The sequence below is a fragment of the Acomys minous genome (genome assembly GCF_964271855.1).
Source record: "Acomys minous genome assembly, chromosome: 15".
Classification (NCBI taxonomy): domain Eukaryota; kingdom Metazoa; phylum Chordata; class Mammalia; order Rodentia; family Muridae; genus Acomys; species Acomys minous.
The window spans coordinates 95,825,394-95,849,226 of record NC_140497.1 but is presented as its reverse complement, the minus strand read 5'-3'; the positions used below and the strand labels follow the sequence as shown (position 1 = coordinate 95,849,226).

At 42.4% G+C, this 23,833-nt stretch overlaps 1 protein-coding gene across 3 annotated transcripts in view; it reads left to right on the top strand.

Annotated features, from left to right (window-relative positions):
- Positions 1–8,450: 8,450 nt before the first annotated feature.
- HFM1 (helicase for meiosis 1) overlaps positions 8,451–23,833 on the top strand; it is an 87,265-nt gene continuing 71,882 nt past the window's right edge. For 2 of the 3 annotated variants that reach the window (XM_084759556.1, XM_084759554.1), the window contains exons 1-6: positions 8,451–8,575; positions 10,679–10,776; positions 11,894–12,006; positions 13,335–13,635; positions 22,102–22,289; positions 22,530–22,577. In XM_084759556.1, the coding sequence (XP_084615682.1) occupies positions 8,534–8,575; positions 10,679–10,776; positions 11,894–12,006; positions 13,335–13,635; positions 22,102–22,289; positions 22,530–22,577 (790 nt within the window). In that variant the 5' untranslated portion in view covers positions 8,451–8,533. Of the gene's footprint in view, positions 8,631–10,678; positions 10,777–11,893; positions 12,007–13,334; positions 13,636–22,101; positions 22,290–22,529; positions 22,578–23,833 lie in introns of all 3 variants that reach the window. The other variant, XM_084759555.1, reaches the window with a different exon arrangement.

Sequence of the window (23,833 nt, the reverse complement as noted above, 5' to 3'; positions counted from 1 at the left end):
GCCTCCACTTTCATCAGGTTTTATTGGCAGGCACTCAGGCACTTTGGAGCTCCTTGGCTGCTACACTCAGCTGTGTGTGAAGTTATTTGTCCCACCCCTAGTGTGGTGCGCCCAGTCACAACCATATTTGTATGGAAGATGACAAGGTGGATTTTAATGAATAACTTGCAATATTCACCTACGGAGAGTAGAGGGGTAAAGAGAATTGTTAAGATTACTTTATATATATTGTTAAAGCAATAATATTTAGCCACTAGGAATGTAGTATAGTTCCCCAGTAGAACATCCTGGGTTCAAGTCGGCCCATGCGCACGCATGCGCACATACACATCACACACACACACACACACACACACACACACACACACACGCATGCACGCACACACAACATGAGGTGAACTTTATTTAGACTGAAGGTGTATACATCGCTTGCTGTAAAACAATTTCAAAATTTGAAAATTACTATCTGAAATGTACTCTACAAACTTAGGAAGTTTTTATTCCGAATTTCCATTTATCTTTAAATAGTCAAGATTTATTAACCTATGTATTTGATTTCCTCATATCCTTTTCTAAATAAAGTCATTAAGATAATGTAGATAAGAAAATAAAAGTTGGGTGTGGTGACACATGCCTGTAATTCCAGTGTCTGGGGGGCTAAGGCCAGAGAATTGTCATGAATTTCAGCCAGGCTTGGCTACACAGTGAGCTTCAAATCCAGCCTTGGCTACATGGTGAGTTTGATGTCAGCCTGGGATATCCAGAAAGATTCTGTATCAAAAATTTTGAAAGAAAAAGAGAATATTGAGGTGTCCCACTGACTGCTAAAAAACTGTTAAGACACAAAACAGGCCCCCAGATAACAGTACCCATGACAGTGTCCTAAGATAATGCCCCTGCCCCCCCCACCAAAAAAAAAAAAAAAAAGAAAAAAAGAAAAACACCAAAAACACAAAACTTGATGTATTTTCTGAATGGCGTGCCTGCATGTAACATCTGTGTGCCATGTGCGTGAGATGCCTGCAGGGGGCAGCAGGGAGCACTGGAGTCCCTGGGATTACAGCCAGGTGTGACCTGCCATAGGGAGCTGGGAATCAAACCTGCATCTTCTGCAGACCTCATGGCAGCCAGTGCACTTCGCCACGGAGCCATCTCTCCAGCCCCCAGATAGAAACCTAAACCACGTACCTCAGAAATCTCACGATGTGGGTCTCTGTTTGTCAGAGAATCACTACTTTCTCAGCCCCAAAAGGTCAACTACCTCAGGCAAAATGCATCTAGCTCCCCGCTAAGCCCCACAGCCAGGATCAGCTCAAAGCCTCTCCCTGCTGACTACCATACGTAAGATGGCCGCTCTCCCACCAAGCCACTGCCCCTGCTTTTGTGAGGCAGCCAGCAGTTTTCTACCTACAGAGTGGTTTTGCTCAGCGGTTTCACTGCACCTTGCTTACAGAAAGTTTCATATAACTCTAGTATATGCAAGACACATCTGCTGCCTCTGATGGTTTACTAGTAGGTAATACTTAATATAAGTCTGGTTTGCTTGCTGTGTATACTTTGTATACTTTGCAAATCCTCAAGGCAGAAAAGTGGCCAGCCTCCATAACTGCCACAGCCTCTGTGACTGCCCCTCAGTAGGACCCTTCCTAGATTATGTTAATTTTAGGTGAAAAGTCTGAACAAAAAAAACCCCACCAATCCCTGAGCAGGGAAACCCACCAATCCCTAAGCCCAAGGCAGGAAAGTGGCCAGGCCCCTGCCTGAGGAGCTCCGGCAGCCAGGCCCCTCCCCGAGGCCTCTCTAATGGTCAGAATGGCATTTCCAGCCTTGCGGGCTCACAAGGGGAGTCCTGTGCCGCTTGAGCAGCATGAGTAGCCAACAGCATCTTGCCAGACACAAACATTTCCTCCCAAATGAACGTCATTTATATGAGATGATAAATCAACGCCCTGTCAGAGTGGAGAGGACGGAGCACCTGTCATAAAGTAGGTGATGCCCAGTATACACAACCACAACTAAAGAAGGATGAAGGAGAGCTGGAAAAAATTAACAGAGGAATCAGAGCAGCAAAGGAATATGAAGAAGCAAGGACAGGAGCATCTTAAACACCTGAGGAGTTTTAGGCTCCGGGAGTTTAGTGGACACCAACAGGGAACCTTTGAGAAACCTAAGCTAAAATGCTAAAACCCAAAGGGAGCTACGCTTACCTCAGAGGAAACTGACACACTCAGGATGAGGCAGCCATGGCTTAGACACCAAAGGCTTCTTGTCCGAAACCACAGTGGTACAGTATAATATAATATAATATATAATATAATAACACTGCCTTAGTCAAAAGCAACTTGGGTATCACTAAAGGAGTCAGCGTAGGAACTCAGCCAGGGTAGAACCTACAGGCAGGAGCTGATTTGCAGGCCATGGAGGGTGCTGCTTCCTTGCTCCCTGTGGCTTGCTCAGCCCGCTTTCTAATAGAAAGAACCCAGGACCATCAGCCCGGGGCGGCTCAACCCACGACGGACTGGGCCCTGCCCTCATCAATCACTAATTACGAAAATGCTCTACAGGTTTTGCCTATAGTCCAATCTTACAGAGGCCTTTTATCAGTTGAGGATCCCGCCTGTCAGATGACTCTAGATTGTGTCAAGTTGACATAAAACTAATCAACAAAAACATTTTCAAAGTGCTAAAAGAACAAAACCTAACTGAGAGCTATATCCAAAAAAGAAAAATAATAAAAAATAATAATACTTTGGAGGCTGAGACAGGATTACAATGAATTCAAGGCTACCTACAGACCAACTTTTTCTCAGATAACAAAAAAACAACAATATAATAATACTTTGAAAAGAAGGCAAAATAAATGTATTTTCAGATGAGGAACCCTAAGGAAAAGTTTCCCCATCATCCTGAAACTTGGCCAGGGGAAGAACTGACCGGGAGACATGTTAACTGTGTGGGGAAGTGTAGAAAACTAAGGTAGGAGAGTTTCTCTAAAACATACATGATTTCTGACAAGCAAAAATGAAAGCATTGTATAAATAGTTTTAAACATACATTTTTAAAAGGGGGGATGGTAGCACACACCTTTAATCAAAGCACTTGAGAGGCAGAGGCAGGTGGATCTGTATTAGAGGCTAGCCTGGTCTACACAGCTAGCTACAGGCCGGCTAAGGCTACACAGAGAGACCCTGTCTAGAGCTACAGAGATGTCGTAGTAATCAGAGTGCTTGCTTGCTCTGCAAATGTGAGCATATAGTCTTCAAATCCCACGTAAGTGCTGGGTGTCTCACCTGTTATAAAAACTTTGGAAGTCAAAGACAAGAAATTCCCAAGTTACAGGTAGACAGAGACAGAGAGAGAGAGAGAGAGAGAGAGAGAGAGAGAGAGAGAGAGAGAGAGAGAGAGAGACTGTGGAGGAATGTCTTGAGTGGGTGTAACAACTGTCAATAAAGCACTGTTAGCCAATCAGCTGGGCAGAAGGACAGGAAGTGGAAGGAGGGATTTCTGAGAGAGGGGGAGGAGCCAGGAGTTGACAGTTGACAGTTGAGGGAGGGAATTGGAAGAGAGAAGCCCCAAAAGGATCAGATCGGCCAGTGCTCGGGAATCTATGTAGGATATGAGGATTAGAGCAGTTTATTTTAGTTTATTGTTAGATTAGTAGCAGTTTAGATTCTGCCCGGTGTAGCGCTTGCAGCTTTGAATTACCTTTCAGTCTCTTTGTGTCAGTTATTGGCTTCCTAGGCGGAACAGATACAGACTAGTCATATCTGTGCAAGGGCAATCAGGGATGAATCCAGCACCGACCTTGGACGTTCACATGCAGTACACTCAAGTGAACGCGTACCCATATGTAATGCACACCACACACATACATGAAAATAGAAATGAAGACATATTAGGAGTAATGCAATAACTACAGCATGACGAGGGGAGGACACGGAAGGAAAGGGGCGTAGTGGCTCCAAGTTACTATATTAACACTAAACAAACTGTATACAATTTAATAATGCACAAAAATATCCAAAGAAAGTGCTAAAATAATCTATAAAAAGCTGATATAAACTAAAAACCAAAATCCAAGACTAATTAATCTGAAAGAAGGGAAAACAGAGAAACAAGCAATTGAGACGACATACAGAAATGAGCAAAGTAGTAGACATGGACGTAACATACCGAAAATCACATTAAATGTAAATGGACTAAATATTTCAACAGAGAAATGACGATGATCACAAGAGGTTAAAAACCGTCTGCTGGATCCCTGTGAGTTCGAGGCCAGCCTGGTCTACAAAGGTAGTTCAGGACAGCCAGGGCTACACAGAGAGACCCTGTTTTGAAAAACCAAACCAAACCAAACAAAACGAAACAACAACAACAACAAAAACCATGTGCTGACTGTAAGAAGCATACACTAACTACAAAGATGTACTTTGGATATAGGTATGAGATAAATATACATTAGTAGAATTAGGTCGCCAAACTGAATCATAAATAGCTTATTTATTTTCAATTGAGTTTTCCCAAAAATTCATTAGGGAAAGGAAAATAAGCACTTCTAGAAACATGAGGTGTTTGTATGAAAACAACAACAAAGACAATCTACTTTTACCTCACACGGTGCAGAAAGTTCTTTTCAAAAAGAAAAAAATCTTTCAACTGTGTGAAAGACCTAAAGATAAAGCTGAACATATAAACCCACCAGAAAACAATGTAGGAAAACCTTTGCCAACTTGTGGCTGGCAAAACCCACAAAGCTAAACAATCGTCAACTCAACTTTCCCCCAAATAAAATGTTTCCTGTTTTTAAAGAGGAAAAGGAAGATGCCACAGCGTAGGTCGAAGGACTGGCTGGTATTCAGAACAAAGACTCAACAAGGTCACGGCTCATAAGGGTGTGTGGAGCGAATGGAAAGAACTTTAATTTCCTTAATTATGTGAGACATGAAAAGATGCCATTGTAACCATTGGAAGGAGCAAAGAGGAAGTTTGACTTAGTTACCGCCGCTGTGAAGAGACACCATGGCCAAGGCAGCTCTCATGAAAAGGAAGCACTTAACTGAGGATGTGTTTATTGCTTCAGAGGGCTAGTGCGTCCTCACCATGCCAGGAAGGCAGGGTGGGGCAGCAGCAGCCAAGAGCTTTGCATCCTGATCCACAGGCAGCAGGCGGGGGGGGGGGGAGGGAGGGAGAGACCCTGATCCTTCTGGGAGCTTTTGAAACCTTTAAAGCCCCCCCCACTCCCCCCACCACACCCCTGGACAACGCCTCATTCAACAAGGCCAACCTCCTCCTAATCCTTCCCACATCACTTCTCGGGAGGAACTAAGCACGCCAGCACAGGAGCCCACACGGCCCACTCGCGTTCAAACTGCCGCCCAGCTGAAAACTAACCCGACCATTTCACACTCGAGGCAGGAATATAAAACTAGGAGGCCACTTGGGAAAACAATGTAGAACTTTCTTAAAAAGCGAAGCATTTCCTACTGCACAGTCAGTCAGTCTAGTCCAAAATACACACGAGAAGAGCGGAAGCCTACGGCCGAACAAACACGTGTCCACAGGGGCTGGAGGGATGGCGCCCAGCCTGACGGCCTGGGTTCAGTCCCGCACACCCACACGGGTTTACCCCTCCCCACCTGCGCATGCACAAAATAAATAAAAATGTAACAACCAAAAACCTCCCCTAGCCTTACTCCTAATAAGCCCAACTTGGAAACCTAACACCTCTAACACTGACAGGACAGACACACTGCAGCGAACCCATACCAGGGCTGTGCTAGTCCGCAGTACTAATGAACACACAGCCCTTATCCAAAGGGCTAAGAGGCCTGTCTCGAAAACCAAAAATAAAACAACAACAACAACAACAACAACCCCCCAAAAACCAAACCAAAAACCAATAGGGACAAGGCTGAGTGAAAGAAACCAGACCCAAGGCGCTTGCGTTGACCCAGAATGCAAAGCGTTCCTTACAGATGAAGAGCCGACCAGTGAGGCCGGGTGTGGTGGTGCACGCCTTTAATCCCAGCACTCGGGAGGCAGAGGCAGGTGGATCGCTGTGAGTTCGAGGCCAGCCTGGTCTACAAAGCGAGTCCAGGACAGCCAAGGCTACACAGAGAAACCCTGTCTAGGAGAACCAAAAAAGGAAAATAAAAAATAAAAGAAAAAAAGAAAGAAAATTTAAAAAGGGGGGGGGGGGAGTGCCGACCACCGGTTGCCCGGAGCCAAGGGCAGACAGGGCAGGTCAATCTCGGGGGTCCTGGAAATGCTCTGTGGTGTTTTCAATTAAGGCAGTGACTTCTTAAATATATACAACTGTTATAACTCATGAGTTGTGCATTGTAAATGGATACAGTTTGAGCTACATGAATTATTTACTTCATAAATTTTGTGATTAAAAAAAAAAAAGGTCTTGTTCATGACTTTTCCTGGCTGCAGTCCTTCCTCGCCCGTCAGTTGGTCTGCTTTCTGAAGTCAGGTCAAAGAATATTTATGCCGCTTCCAGAGTCCCTTAAAGACTTGAAGGAAGCCAGCTATTTCCGGAGTCTTTTCTCCTGTGTGTTATATACAGCGTGGTTTTCTTCCCCTGGCCTGTGTCTTTAGATAGTCTTTAAGCCTTAAGCTCCCTAGCTTTTTTCCTATTTTCCCAGGGCAGTTTGTCAGCAGCTTGTCCTTATAGAATGACTCACCCCAAAATTGAAGGATTTACTCACCACGTTTTGCTCAAGGTAAGGAGCAAAAAAAGAAGGAGACGCAGGGGCCAGATGAACGACGTGAGCGCTCTGGCTCTGCCCAGGACCATTCTTTTTAATCTTTAAAATAACTTCATTTTATTATTATGGGAGGGGGGGAGCGGGGAAGGCGTTTTGCCTACATGTATGTCTGTGCAAGATAGAGACCAGAGAAAGGCATAGGATTCTCAGAACCGGAGCCATCCCACGGAAAAGCGCAGTTTTTCTGGGTCAGCCCTTGTTCTGAATAATGACACAGAGACTTTAATATTTAATAAAAGTTTCAGGCACCACAGCTGGGCAGACACTTAGCTATTCTAACCTGAGGATACTGGCATGGCTGCTTCCCTCTGAGCCTTCCTCATCGCAGTCAGGACAATACCAGAGTCTGGACTGCAGCGAGGTCTCTGGGGGCAGGAGTCAGCAGTTTGCACCCCTCAGTGCACAAAAAACATCCTCCAACAATCTCACGGCGCCTGGGCACCAAACCTGAGCCCCCTGGAAGAGCAGCCACCGGTCCTGTTTTGTTTTGTTTGTTTTGTTTTTTGTTGTTTTTTTAAATCTTAAGGAAGCTAATTATTACAGAATTTGCAGTATAATGAAGGAGTTTAAAGTATTTATTTGGCTCAAGATTTTTACTCTATTTTAGAATCAAGATATGAAAAACAGATTAGGAACGTTCTGAGAAATTTGCCAGAGATACGATGTTTGTGAGGCCTTAAAAAAAAAAAAAAGGTTTTGCGGTTTGTTTGGAAAGGGTCATTCAGCTGTGTCTGGAAATTCAGAGTGTGCAGGGGCCTTGGATGCACAAATCTCAGCTGCTCCAGAGGCCGCTGTGCCACACACGCTGTATTCTGTGACCCGCGCGTGTGACTTGTGTGGCGAGGCGAAGCTGCCACTTAAGAGTAGACTCAACAGCACCCGGGAGGCAGAGGCAGGAGGATCACTGTGAGTTCGAGGCCAGCCTGGTCTACAAAGCCACTCCAGGACAGCCAAGGCTACACAGAGAAACCCTGTCTGGAGAAAAAAACAAACAAACAAACAACAAAAAACCAAAAGCAAAAAAGAGTAAACTCAAAAGAGAAAACGCCCTTTGTATACCTTATATCTACCCTAAATAACAGTAGATATTCAAATATAATGAAAATCTGTTCGAAGTGTTTAAACGCACTTTTTTTTTCCTAATTGTATCATTAAAAATAACAACAGCAACTAAAAAGCAGTGTCGACGTCAGTTAAGGGAAACAGAAGAAGGTGGAGAGGAGCCCGGCAGGCGCAGGGGAAGCCCGGGGAGCGCGTGCCCGTGCCGGTTTGCTGACCGCCTCTGCGTGGAAGGTTCAAGCTCAGCGGGCCGCTCCTCGGAGAGCTGCGCCGGGCCAGTGTGGGCGGCTGGGGAGCCGCCGGGTGCGGGAGGAGGAGCCGCAGGGGAAGGAAGCCCTACAGGAAGGTGTTCACTTCATCATCCCAGCGGCTGTCATCCAGGGGCTTGGGCACCACGTGAGGACCACGTGATCACTGGGTGCTGTGGGCATGAGGACCACGTGATCACTGGGGGCTGCGGGCGTGAGGACCATGTGACCAGCTGGGGCTGAGGCCATGAGGACCACGTGATCACTGGGGGCTCTGTGTGTGTGTGTGTGTGTGTGTGTGTGTGTGTGTGTGTGTGTGTGTGTGGACCACGTGATCACTGGGGGCTGCGGGCATGAGGACCACGTGATCCCTGGGGGCCGCGGGCGTGAAGACCACGTGAGCAGCTGGGTTGAGGACCACGTGAGCAGCAGGGGCCCGAAGCCGTGTGGCGCATGCGCGCTGGGACGCGCACTAGGCCTGAGGCGCGGACCCGGGTGAGGTGGGCGTGAGGGGCGCGCGGGCCTCGGGGGAGGTGCACGCCCGAGTCAGGTGAGGACGAAGGCCGCCTGTGGGTCGCCCTGGCCTCCACGCGGCAGTGGGTGTGTGGGGTGTGTGGCTCCGCGTGAGCCGCTCCCGTGTGAGGTGTGTGAGGTACCGGGGGCCGCGGCCTAGGAGTTCACGCACGCGCGTGCACACACACAGGCGTTCACACACACACGTGTGCACACACACGGAGAGGAACAAGCGGCCCCGGAGTTCACACACGCACGCACACACTGCACATGCACACACAGGAGTTCACGCACACACACATGCACACGCGCACACACACACACACACACAGCCGCGCGCACGCGCACACACGCAGGGGAACGACGCCGGGAGCACCTGGCACTGATCCTCCTTCCTCCACCTTCCCACAGGTGGGCATAGGCCTCGACCACTGAAATAAGAACACATTTACCACATTTGAATCGAAACCTAAAATATTTATTTAAAAAAAAGTATCCTCTTACACTACAATGTAATAAGGGCTTATTTTAAGGATTTACTTACATCGTGAAATTTCTAAGTTCATCATCTTTTAGAGCCTTCATGGTAGGACTGACAACATGAATCTTGAGCTAGGAAAAAATTTTCAAAAATTTAAACTTAACAACTGGCAGAAGTCAATTGACTGAAATTGGTTTAGTTACAACTTTTTGTATAAATTGGTTGCTAGTGCATTCATTCCACAACGTGTTTTTTTAATTGATCATCTCCTCTATGTCAGGAACTGTTCTAGGTTATTGAAACACATCAAAAAGAAAAAAAATCTGTGCTTTCCAGGGAGAAAGATAAACAACTAAACACAGGGTTACAATTACAGATGAACTTTAGAAAGAAAGGTAGTCATACAAGATTGAGAGATGGAAATTTTTAAATGATTTTTTTTTTAAAACTCAGAGTACATAAGAACTAAAATATATGTGATGTTTTTATTCTGAACTAAAATAAGTTACACTGATTTTTGTACTCGATCCAGAAAAAAAACATTCTTGTGACAATATTTGCCATGTATATGGGATGTCTTTTTGTATAATGTAACGTTTTAAATTAGTTTTAATTAATTGTTTTGTGGTCTTATTCCTACTGTCTTTTAGAATAAAGAATTTGGGCATACATGTTTGTAACAAGGTTTTCTACTTACATCTGAGGTGGGAGAGCTGTATAAACATGGCTTGATGACTTTTGCCTTTTGTTCATTAAAATACCGTTCTGAAACTGGACAACAGACATTTTGCACCTTCATGGACAATGAAGACAATGCTGACTAGCATAGTTGTTCCAGATAACGTTTAAAGTTCTGTAATAGCTATAAAGATCTACTACGGTATTTCTGAACGGTTCCCTTGTACTTTCTGCCCATTTTTCTTGCCTTCTGCATATCCTGCAGTCAAGTTGTTGTTTGTGACATTTATAGAATCATATTTACTTGTTTTAGTTTTTGCTAGTTCTTTTTTTTTTGTGTGACTGAGAAGAGTAAAAAGTAAATAAATAAATGAACATGGGGTAGTGAACCAGATAACTAAAACAGTGAAAAGCCCACGGTGTTCTGGTTCAGCGATAACTGCTGTCCTAAAGTCCGTGCAGGACTTAGCCTGTCTCCTGTGGCGTTTCACTAAGCCGTGCACTGGAAGTACCTTCACCCTAGGTGCTCCTCCGTGTGTTTTGTGTCTTTGTATTGGTGACGTATGCTCTTGGTGTGCAGTGGGGATGGGGTAATTGATATAAAAGGGACACTGTACACTTTAACCACGGTGAGCTACACCCTGAAGGATGAATTAGGATGCTCCAGGTGAAGAGTGGAGGTGCATTCTAAGCTTTGGTACAATTTTAAGAATGGGACACATGTAGGAAACCCATGGATGAACAGGAGGTAATTTGTTTCATTCTTGAGGCATTTCAAGGAATTTGCAAAAGTCATAGCTCAAAGAATTGTCTGTGACTGTATTTTAGAAAGTAGTGTGGGAAATTACTTGTTCTTATTACTTGTCCAGAAATCATTTTTTACATTCTTGAAAATAAATATAAATTACCTTTTTTTTATCTTATAGATTTCAGACAAAGTCTGTTTTTCAACAATGTTGAAATCAAATGATTGCCTTTTTTCCATGGATAACTCGTTTTTCAGTAGCCCAGATGAAACTGAAATGTAAGTGTGCCTTAAAGGAGGCTTATCTAATGTATTAATTTAAATTTTATAATTTTAGGAACTTTTAGTATTTCCTCTGGTACCTAAAAATAAATAAATAAATGATCAGATTGATTTTTCAGAATTCAGATATAATGGAGAACTTGCGTATGTGGGGATGAGAGTGAGGCAGGACGGGCCGAGCAAACAGAAACTGCTTCGGACCTGAATGAGGAGGCGCAGATGATGGTCTCTATTTACTGCGCTTCAGTCAGCTAGCACGGCTGTTGGAAAACACCCGGGATAGCAGCTGGTAAAACTCACAGAGATGTTTTTGCTCAGAGCTGGAAGCTGTTGCTTTAGAAGTCCTGGTGGGATCATACAGCGGCGTAGACCTCGCTTAAACCTCGACTTCAGAAAGCTCAGCCCCTAAATCTGAAGGAGAGGGCGAGCCCTGGGGCGGAGGCCGTGATGGCGCGCGTTGCTCTTCTCAGTTACATTTCCTGTCGCCCTGCGTCTTTTTCGTAGTAATAAAAGAAAGGACACTTTGGTTGGAAAAGAAAAATTTAAGCATTATCAGTTAACAGGGTCACAGCTAAAGGACCAGGAGAATAAAGGCCCCACATGTGGCAACAGCTGCATCAGTTACCGAGCCTTTAAGAGACTGTCGCGGTTTCTGTTGCTGCCTTACTTTTTCTGTGATTTATGGATAGTTCTAGACCAAAAAGTATTTGTTAGAGCATGAATTTTTAACAGTTATGGGGATAATGTAGAACGTAGTAATGGTGACATTTACACGTTGGTGACCCATGATTACAGGTGAGGTACGTCACAAGGAATTAGTGTACGCAGGAGCTCAGAGTCTGAAGTCTGAGTGCAGAGAGCATGAGGAGGAGGAGGAGGAGGAGGAAGAGGAAGAGGAGGAGGAGGAGGAGGAGGAGTTGGAGTTCCAGCCGTCGTTTAGGTAGCATCCCGCACACAGCAGTGCCATCAGCCCCGTGGCACATGGGAAAGGACACTGAGAGCAAAGCCAGCAAAGTTTGTTTATGGGATGTTTGTCTAAGAGCAATGCTTAATAAATAAATGTTTTTGGTAGCTCGTTCTTGCTAATACATGCTCACGTTTGTATCTTATATAGCTTTCCAGTTAAGGAAAAATCACTGGATTGGTTTCTCCCTCCAGCACCACTGATTTCAGAAATTCCAGATATTCAAGAGTTAGAGGAAGAAATTGAAAGTTATAAACTATTAGGTAAAGTATCATGTGTCTTGTGAAGCCAAGCACACACAGTTTATGTGAGCATAAAAATATCTGCTAAGCAGACTACGAAGAAGAAACTTGATACCCTAGCACCATATTCCAGAGGAACAGGTCCCCCTCAGTCACAGTCATAGGGACGGGGAATGGGGTGAAAGCGGGAGGGAGGGAGGAATGGGAGGATGCACGGGATGGGATAGCAGTTGAGATGTAATATGAATGATTTTATTTTTCAATAAAAAATGGAAAAAAATATCTGCTAACATAGTAAAATGCTACCTCCTTTTTAGTAGATTAAAGTCAAAGATTTGTACATGCCCATCAAATCTCAAGATCCAAACCATTCACCTTTTCTACAAACACGCACATTTGCGTAGGGCACAATCACTATTACACACTTGTCTTCACACATTTAGATAGTGCACAGTCATCACACACTTGTCTGTACTGCTGCTTTCTGAATAGTTCTTCCTGTTTCTACTTAAACTTTCGCTGCTGCAGTTCTCTTTCACCTTGTTCTTTACGGAACGTCAGGTTTTCTGAGAGTCAGACCTCCCAAGGATAGTCAGTGAAAGCATCCAAGGTGCAGAAGGCCAGGTGCAGAAGGCCAGGATTATGTTAAACAGTGTCAGGTTTGTGATGCTGCAGAACCCATGCTTAGCTTGCAAGAGGGCCTCACTCATTCCCAATCCTAAAAGATTCTCCCCCAAACACACATGCACAATGTATGTCTCTTATATGATAATATTCAAAACTAATGTTTTATTATGACTCATACTTTACACGTTTGTATATGAATTATACAAGCTCCCTCTTTTTTAATGCAAGGCCTCACTGTTTAGCCTTGGCTGGCCTGAAACTCACCATGTAGAGGAGGCTGGTCTCAAACTCACAGAAGTCAGCCTGGCTCTGTCTCTAGAAATAGCCGTCTGTATTTCACACTACAGAAGTACAGATTATCTTATTAACGGACTGATTTTATATTAATCTAGTAAGTGTGTGTGTGTGTGTGTGTGTGTGTGTGTGTGTGTGTGTGTGTGCGCACGCACACACGTGCATAGGGTAGGGGGCAGATCTGCCATGGTGTTTGTGTGGCCAGAGAACAACTTGTAGGATTTGCCTCTCTTTCTCCACTGTGTGGTTCTGGGACTAGAACTCAGGTTGTGAGGCTTGACAGCAGACACTTTTACTCACTGAACCATGTCACAGGCCTCTTTAGAATCTTTTAATTGAATTTTATTATTATTGTTTAGAAAAAATTTTTCCTATATAATAGAATTCGCATATAATAATTAGTAATTAGTATACTTCTTTTCTCCTAGGTCAAGGAAAGAGTCCAAAAATGTTAACATCAAATTTGAAGATCATTAATGAAGACAAGAATTTACCAACACAGAAATTCCATTTTCCTTATAGTGTACAGAAACAGGATTACCTAACTTTAGGAGGATCAAGTAACAAAGGCATGTCACACGCAGCTGGAAAGCTGCGCTATGGTTCTTCTCAGAACCATAAAAACCTCATGGGCGCTGAGAGTCCACCTGCGAAGAATGGCCCTGGTGATACAAAATTACCTAACGCTGCAGAAGACAGAGGAAAGGGTGCATCAGCATTCAAAGCAAGGTAACTAACTAGTTACAGCATATTCCTTGACCACATCTGAATGTAAGTGTGCACTGAAAAGCATCAAGTACACTAGCAGAGGGTGAGAAAACAGAAACAACACATGCTCATATGCTCGACATTACAGACCTGGAATTCTGCCCAGAGGAATCTTAGCTTCTTGCCTTTCCAGAGCTTAAGAGTTACTGTGAAGGCATGGATAGTGAGTAACTAAAACTAACTCATCACATGCTTTGTAGTGTGACAATTATTGTTAGAGCAAAGACTCAAACTTTTCTCATCAGTACCCTTTAGTATTTAAAATGTACTGAGGAATCTCAGTTTTTCTTTAGGTGGGTTTTGTCCATTAATACTTAGCCATACTGAAAGTTAAAACTGAAAGCAAAAATATTGCTTCATTTTAAAACAGTGCTAAACCTACTTCTAGTTAACCTTAATTTGTGTGTGTGTGTATGCGTGCGTGTCTGCATGTGTATGTGTGTGTGTGTGCACGTGCGTGTGTATGTGTGTGCTTATACATAGGCATACATATGCCGGTGGTTTTATTTTTAAGCAGGATCTCACTGTGCAGCCCTGGTACACTGGGACTCACTATGTAGACTAGGCTGAGCTCAAAAGTGCAGAAATCTTGCCTTCACCTCCTGAGTTCTGGCATTGAGGACGTGTGCTGCCATGCGTGGTTCCAAATGATATATTTTAGGTTATACTCCAGAATGACCCTTTCCATCAGTCAGTGGATGATTAGATTAATAATAATGAGACAAGCCAGGGACAGAGACTTAACTATATATATTATATGATCTCACATGTGTTAGCTTTCTACTGCTGTTATATCTCAAGAAAAATAACTTGAAAAGAGAAAAAATGTACTTTAGCAGGCCAGTTTTGTCCACTTTGCTCTTGTTCTCTCTTGGTTTGGGGAGTTTCTATGCCTTAGCCTCCTGAGAGCTGGGATTATTTTAGCTTACATTTCTGACTGTATTTCTTGTTTAAAATATTATTTCTTCTATTTTTTGAGATTATAATAAGTTATATTATTTCTCCCTTCTTTTCCTCCCTCTAAACCTTCCTGTATAACCCTCCTTGCTCTTTTCCAAAAGCTTAGTCTCTGTTTTCATTATATGTTGTTATATGCACACACACACACACACACACGTATTCCTAAATACATAAATATAACCTGTTAAGTCTGGTTATGTTACTTGTATTTCTGTTTTCAGGGCTGACCACTTGGTAGTGGGTAACTAATTGATGTGCTCTTGCCTGGGGAAGACTGTCTCTCCCATTTGTGGCATTCCTTACTGCTGTGTAGGACTGAGGCCTCCTGGCCTGGACTTTTTCACCCCCCATACATGTGTCAGTCAGTCTTTCCACTCTCTCTTCCACAGTGTTCCCTGAGACTTAGGTTTGGGACTGTGTGGTAGATGTAGCCTTTGGAACTGGGCTTCACAACTCTGCATTTTATTACTTGTACTTTTCATTAATGGTCTCAGTCTGTTGAAGAGAAGTTACCTTGACGAGGAATAGGGACTACCCTTGCCTGTGGGCATAAGGACTGACGAATGTTTCGAATGATGTTAGGAATTATGCTGGTTTAGTAAAGTGGTTTTAGGTTCTCCATCAAGATCCGTGGCGTCCCTAGCCCAGGGCAGTTGGCGAGGTTTCCTGTAGCAGCATGACTTCTTTGCTGGTGAGTAGGTCTCACAACCAATGAGAGAAGTGAGGCCGCCAACAGGTGTGAGGCGCTGCTGCTTGCACCCTTGGGGTTAGCGTGTTTGCTGGTCACTGTGGTCAGAGGTGTCATGGCTGGTAAGACTGTTGGCTGCCTCTCTCCTTGGGAGTTTGCACAGCACTTTCTGGTAACACAGAGGCTGGTGCTCAGGGAGGAAGATGTCAGGTCAGATCCAGTTTGTGTATATCCTTATGCCTTTTCCCCAGCCTCCCTTTACTCAGGGCTATGCCCTTGTCTCTTTCCTTACCTGTTTCTGTTTTACCTTTGCCTCCTCTGTCTTTGTGTAGTCCCTTTTTTCCCTCTTTCATTGTCACAGCCAGCAGCTTCTGTCTTAACACGCACAGCACTGCCAGTGCTTCTCTACTTCCTAAAATTGCTAGAGTTGAGATTATTATTCATTGATCCCTCATTTCATATTGAGCTTGTGCTTTGACCCTCTGAGCATTTGATATTTATAACACTAAATATAATAACAAAGACATAAAATAAGTACACCAGAACAATAGCACATTTATCAATAGAATTTTAAAAGCAAGAGGCCATGGAATGAATTGTTTCAATCTCTCAAAGTCACTGACTACCAATACAGATTACTATATCCAGAAAGAGATGTTCCACAATGAAAACAAAGTAAAGGAATGCATGCTACTGAGTCAGCATTATATAAGATTCTTGAAGGAATTCTAGATACAGAGAAACATAAATATATCCATAAGGTTATAGGAACAAAACCCACACCGGAACAATAGTTAAGTAAATGAAGGATAAGAAAACACCAAACACCACAAAATCAGCAAAATGAAAGTAATTAATAATGCACATATTTCAGTAATTAAATATTAAGAATATTAATTTCCTAATAAAAAGACAAATAGACTAGCTCTTGTTTAAAAAGTTCCGGAGATAGAGATGGGTGTAGTGGCACATGCCTACACATCAACACTTGGGAGGTTGAGGCAGGCAGATCTCTATAGGTTCAAGGCTAGCGTGGTCTGCATTGTAAGTTTCAGGGCAGCCAGAGCTACATGGTATGACCCTGTCACAAAAAAATAAACACCATCGTCATCATAGTAGTAGTAGTAGTACTAATACTAATACTAATAAAGGAAAGACAAGAAAAGCAGGATCTATTTGATACCTTCAAGAAATGCACTTCACCATCAGAGACAAGTGTAGCCTTACTGTGAAAGGATAGGGAAAGGCTTTCCAAGCAAATGGAACTAGAAAGCTAACAGACATTGCCGTTCTAAAATCAGACAAAACAGATGTCAAGCCAAAATCAGAAGAGATAAAAGGACACTTCATACCAATTAAGAAAGCAGTATATCAAGAAGATATGATTTTAAACACTGAACATCAGTGTCTCAAGTTTCATAAAACACTACTGCATACAAAGAAACAGCTTAACTCCAACAAAATAGTAGGTGGGTGACTTCAGCATTCTCTCACGAGTAAATATGTCCTTCTGACAGAATATGAACAAAGAATAATCTGATTTAAATGGCATCAAAGAACTCACAAACACCTACAGAAACTCCATGCAAACACTACAGAATGTCCATTATCAGCAGCCAATGGAACATTTTCCATAGCAGGACACAAAGCATATCTTAACAAATGTGTAAAAATTAAAACAATATATATTATATGTGACCACAATAGAAGAAAACTACAAATCAACAGCAAGAGAAACTAAAGAGCATACATAAACAAAGATTGAAGAAGATACAAAACATTTCTGAATCAAGTAAAAATAGAACATTCCTAAAATCAGGTGAAATGAAAACCCAAGACAAACAAAACCAGAGACATCTGTAATCTCAGCCCTCAGAGGCAAGGCAAGAGGATCACATGCTCAAGGCCAGGCTAATCTACATGGAAAGTGCTAGACTAACCAGGGCTACCCAATGAGAGCATCTCAAAAATAAAATTAAAACCAGATTTCAAGTAAATGGTCCTTGGGGCCTTGAAAAAGCAATCCAAAGTCAAAATCAGGAAGTGGAAAGAGATAATGTGTGTGCAGAAATCAAGGCAGTGGGAGCAGACAGCAACATTGACTCTTTAGAATCAATTAAAGAGTTCTTTGGGGGGGGGGGATTAAAAAAAATCTCTAATCAAACTAGCCAAAAGAAAAAGAGAAGCCCAAGCAAAGCTGAAAAAGGAACGTTACCACAGATACAAACAGAATTCAGAAAATAATTAGAATATACCTTAAAAACTTATATTCTAATGTGTTGGAAAAGATAAAGGAAATGGGTGAATTTCTAGATGCAGATGAGACCAGCAGATTTATTATAGTAAACACTGGTAAAGAAACAGTAATAGACAAAATCAGTTAAAGAGATTCCAGGCCCAGATGGAGTCACTGCTGACTCCTACCAGACCCTTAAAGAGCTAGCTGCAGTGCTTCTCAAGCTGTTCATGAAATAGAAAAGGAAGGGTGCTACCAAGTCTTTAAAAAGGCAGTATTTCTCTGATACCAAAAGCAAAGACACAGCAAGAACAGAAGTTATGCCATTTGAAGAACAATGGATTCTACTGGAGATAACCATGTTAAGCAAATTAAAGTGACAATGTGAAAGAGGATGGGCTGGAAATGAATTGCTAATAAGATGAGAAATAGGATTTTGACTGTGTTGTCTGCGTGAATTTTGAAGTAACAGAATGGTGGCAAAATCTAGCGTGAAGAAAAAAGATAACGGAGCCTGACAGACACATGGCAGATGCTGAAGACACTGGTGGTCATGGATAACGGAGCCTGACACATGGCAGATGCTGAAGACACTGGTGGTCATGGATAAGGAGCGTAGACACTGTTGTTAACATGGACTCATGCTCTAGCAAGTTCCAACTCTCAAGTACTGGAGACGGCAAAGAACTGCTTCCACAAAGGGTTTCTCTCCAGCCCTGCTTGGCGGGGACCTCACTCACTCTGTACACCAGGCTGGCCTTGACCTCAGAGACCCACTGCCTCTACCTCCTGAGTGCTGGACTAACGGCTTACGCCACTACCACCCGCCTCAGAGCCATATATTTTTTTAAGACAAAGGAGGAAATAAAATATCAGTGAAGAAGTTGAAGACTTCATGGAATGGGATTTGCACAGGGCCTAGAAAGCTCCATATAATGTTGGTAACTGGAATCTAAGTAATAACTACCTTTATAGGTTATTATTTAAAGCTCTTACTAACTTTAAAATCATACAACTAGAAAATGGATGAACTTTGGAGTTAAATCCACATTTGTCTCGTTCCAGAGTCAATGATTGTAACTAGTGTCACAGCCTACTGTGTGGAGTCACTGTATGGCACAAGTTATTTCCCATTCCCAGAGTCATCTGTTGGGACTCTGCTTACCACCTGTTTACATTTGAATTTTCTGTCTTCAGTGACAGAACTGTCAGCAGTTAAGTATGACATTTCACAAAGTTTATTCTAAACTTTTGTCTAGATTTTTGAAAAATATTGTTTTTTCTTACATAAAAATATATCAAAAATATTTTAAAATATATTTTATTAATTTATTCATATTATATCTCAATTGTTATCCCATCCCTTGTATCCTTCAAAAATATTTTTTAATTTAAAAAAATTTCATCTTTGCCAAGTGTTCCTTTAGATTTATTCCTTATAGGGCTTTTTCTTTTTTATATGAAAAATTCTTAGTGAAAAGACTTTAAAAACAACAAGAAGGAATTTTGACATTTACAAATACATATTTCAAAATAATGTTGGCTAAATTTACTTTGGGCGACATAGGAGCAATATTGTTTCATTCTTTTCTCAATCCTCACCCTCGGCAGTTTCTGTAAGATGTGCTGGGAGCCTCCATCTTATTCATCTTACGGTTATCCCGAACACATCATTTTCACCACTTAGATAACAATAGTCTGAGGAGGACAAATTTTCATGAGCCAGCCTGACGCCATGACAGGCTCATTTCAGGGTCGCCATTTTGTGAAGGTGGTGACCTTTGCATGCTGGAAATTTCTGCAGAATAAAAGCTCTTTGCTTTTGCATACTGCCTGAGTCTGGGGTCTTTCTTTTGTATCTCACTCAGACCCTAACAGTCACAAAGATGGTGTCTCCTTATTTTGCAGATTTTTACAAATCCTTTGTGATGGGTATATTAGTTATTTTTCAGTTGCTGTGATAAAATACTATGACCAAAGCAACTTACATAAGAAAGTCTGTTTTGGCCTCTGGTCCCAGAAGAATAAGAGTGCATCATGAGCTGGGCGGTGGTGGCGCACGCCTGTAATCCCAGCACTTGGGAGGCAGAGGCAAGCGGATCTCTGTGAGTTCGAGGCCTACCTGGTCTACAAAGCGAGTCCAGGACAGCCAGGGCTACACAGAGAAACCCTGTCTCAAAAACAAAAACAAAACAGACAAAAAGAGTGCATCATGGCAGGCAGGACAGTATAACAGCAAGCAGCAGGAGTGAGATCAAGCTAACATCTTCAAATGCAAGCACAAATCAAAAAGAAAAGCCTGGAAGGGGCATGAGGCTTGATGCCTCCTCCAACAAGGCTGCGTCACACAAACCTCCTGAAAGGGCACCACCTACTGGGAACGCAGTGTTCAATCCAGAGCCTATGGGGGCGCCTCATCAGAACACCACAATAATATTTGGGTTCTTTGATTTGTTAATATACTTAGTTTATGGAGCTGGAGAGGTGGCTCAGAGGATAAGAGCATTGATTGATCTTCCCAAGGACCCAGGTTCAATTCCCAGCACCTACATGCTAGCTAACAACCGTCTCTAACTCCAGTTCAGGGCATTTCTTTTTGCCTCTACGGACACTGGACTCAGGCCTGTGTGCGCGCGCACACACACGCACCCCACACACACAACTATACATGGAGGCAAGACACCTGTACATATAATTACAATTTTAAATCTCAAAAATGCTTTAAATAAAACATTAGGATGAATAATTTACTTCTTTTCCATTTTTAGGGAAGGGGAGTCAGGGCATATAATGCAGGTTTAGATGAGCAGGGCTGTGTGTATGATGAATATTACATGTCAGCATCTTCTGGCATGAACGACATGCTCAGTAGTAATAGCGTGCTTTGGAAATGATGAGTTTTGCTCGTCAGTAATACCCTTTACAGAAAGCTCCTTCCACGTCTGGTCATGGCTGGGGATCTCCCTAGAGAAAATGCACAGACAGACAGACATGATTGTGTTAAAGAGAAAATCCTGTTTCACAACCTAAAAATGAAAAATGAAAAAAAAATATGGCTAGCTGAAGGCAAGATATGAAAATGGAAGGAAAAATTGTCCTCTTAGAGCAACAGTTCTCAACCTGTGGGTCATGACCCCTTTGGGGGTTGAACAACCCTTTCACAAGGGTCACTTAAGGCCACTGGGAAACACAGATGTTTGCATAAAGATTCATTACAGTAGCAACATTACATTCATGAAGTAGCAATGAAAATAATTGTATGGTTGATGTCACCACAGCTTGAGGAAATGTGGTCAAGGGTTGCAGCGTTGGGAAGGTTGGGAACCACTGCTCTGGAGGGAAATGCACTAGCACAGGCCGAAGCCATTCCTTCCCGCAGTTGTTCTCACACTGACAGAGAGCTTGTCTGCTTTCTCACTTCAAACTCGGAAAGTGCTACTTCCTTTCCCTCCTCACACCTGTGGAGATCACATGCTTGGCTGCCTATTGTCTCTCCCTAACGCCCAGGAATCATCCTCAGATTCCCTTCTGTGCCCCCTTTTGAAGTCTTTTGTCTCCAAGGCCAGACACTACACAAGGAACTCTGCATCCTACAGTGACCTGATCAGAGAAACAACTGTTAGTATAATTTATTTAGTGGGTTCCTCACCTCAGCACTTAGCTGACTTTCATAGGTTTAATTAGATATCTATTGCAATGAATAAATTATTCCAAAGCTTGGTGGCTTAAAACAACAGTAAACTTTGTTAGTTTTCATAGTTTTATTTGTTAGGAACAAGTTAATTAGTAGTTTAAGCCTGGGGTCTTCCATGAAAAAAAGCATAACTGGGCTTTTGCAAAGGGCCACAGTCAAAATGTCACATTGTATTTGGTTACCTGACACTTCCCAAGGACTCTTGGCCACTTTTGTCAGTTACTCATTTTATCTTGTCAGGTCTGTTTTGACCGCTGACAGGAGTCTTCAGTGCCTCTCCACATGGACCTCTCCAGGCTTTTAAAATGTGTTCCCATGGTATCCTTGTGGTAGGGAGTGTGTCCTTATGACTTAGCCTTGGAAGTTACTAGAATGCTTTACGAGTTACACAGGTCAGTTCTGATTTAGTGGTTCAGACTGTAGACCATAAAAGCCTGTGACAACCAGGAGACAAGGATCACGGGAGCCATCTTGGAGACAATCTGCCACAAAAATTTAGAGTTTTAGGAAAATAAAAAGAGATAAACTCTAGTTAAGGATTTGTTGTTGTTAGTTTGTTTTTTGCTTTGTTTTTTCAAAACAGAGTTTCTCTGTGTAGCCTTGGTTGGCCTGGTCTTGCTTTTTAGACCAAGCTGCCCTTGAATTCACAGAGATCTACCAGTCTTTGCCTCCCAAGTGCTGGGATTACAGGTGTGCGCCACCATGCCCAGTTGTTAAGGATATTTTTAAGAGGATAATTTTGTGTTAACTGCAGAAAACATGGTGGTTAGTTTGTTTGAGATTATCTAGAACATGTGGCAATGTTCATGAATGTGCTAATGAAAGTTTAAATTTGGATTCTCATATTAGCCCAGTGGAACTTGCCCAAACAAATGTAAGCAAAGAGAATTCATTGAACTATAGCAGTACTAAACAGAAACTTCAACATTCTGCAAACAAATTCAAAGCAAATGATGCTTTTTCTGCTTCTGGAATTGGAGAAAACATATTCAAAGTACCATCCTTTTCTGTTGCATCTCAGCCTCATGACATTCAAGGTAATTTCTTATTCAGTTGCTTCTTATTAAAATACAAACTAATTTGCATTTCTTAACATGAAGAAAAATATAGAGTAAATAAGTTCTCTCTCCGTGTGTAATTTATGCATTTCTTTATTATGTTGCATTATTTTTTAGCTATATCTTAATATATTTAACTTGCCTCTCAGTAAAATGTTATACAAATTTTATTGGTGCTGTTTTATGGAAATGGTTAAAAATATCCATATAATTTTTTAGGCACAACCCCAAATGGCTTAGGTTCCTTGAAGGCTGTCACAGAAATCCGTATCCTTTATTTTACAATAGCTACTTTATATTTATGAAATCATATATTTAATTTTTTTGTTTCATTGTACTCTTGTGGATTTATTTTGGTTAGCATAGAAAAGGATGGGAACGTAATCTTGTATCATGTAAGAGATACACTGTATTAACAGTCAGAGCTACTCCAAGTGTGGTCTGCAGGCTGGTCCAGCTTGGAAACTGTTTCAGTCTGTGACAATACAACACAGAAATCAGATTTGTAGCCTTGGAAGAACTTTGTTGTACTTACTTACATATAGGTACAGATCACTTCTTTTGGTGGGGTTAAAATAAATATAAACACGATTGGTGAACTACAAGAAGACGGGACATTTTGTGAAATTGAGGGCATTTTTATTGACTGTTGTCTTAGAAGGAACCTTATTTGAAGTTTATGAATTTAAGGTTGCATGCCTGGCCATTTCTAATGTGGATACTCGAGTGTATTCAGAATATTCTGGTAGAAATACCCCCTTTACATCTGCAAAGCAGGCAGTGAATTTCAGGTATTGAGCAGTGTCTTTGTTATTTTTCTATTGCTGTGATAAAATACCATGACCCAAGTAACTTATAGAAGAAGGTGTTTAATTGGGCTTACAGTTTTAGAGGTTAAGAATCTATCATGGGAAGCTGGAGAGGTGGCTCAGAGGTTAAGAGCACTGGCTGCTCTTCCAGAGGTCCTGAGTTCAATTCCCAGCAACCACATGGTGGCTCACAACCATCTATAATGTGATCTGGTGCCCTCTTCTGGTGTGCAGGTGTACATGCAGGCAGAACATTGTATACATAATAAATAAATAAAATAAAACTTAAAAAAGAATCTATGATGGAAGAGCAGAGAGGCAGCAAGCATGTTGGCTGAGAGCAGCTGTGGTCTGCAAGTGGAAGCCCGAGAAGCCTGAGAGGAGCAGCAGTGGCTTGAAACCTCAAAGCCCACCCCAGTGACACCCTTGTCCAACAAGGCCACACCTCCTAATCCTTCCCAAATCGTTCTACAAACAGGGAACCAATGGTAGACTCCAATAAAAGCTGGGTTGGCAGAGCCAGTGCTAGCCATAGCCTGAAACAGCCAGCTCCAGTTTTAGAGCCTGACTTAATATATGAACAGAAAGCTAAGGGGAGACACTTGAGGCCAACATCTGGGGTGCCACATACACATGCATAATATGCATTTGTACCAGTAGAAGGGGAACTTAAGAAGTAGTTTGGTAATAGGCAGTTGACTGCTGTCTGCTTAG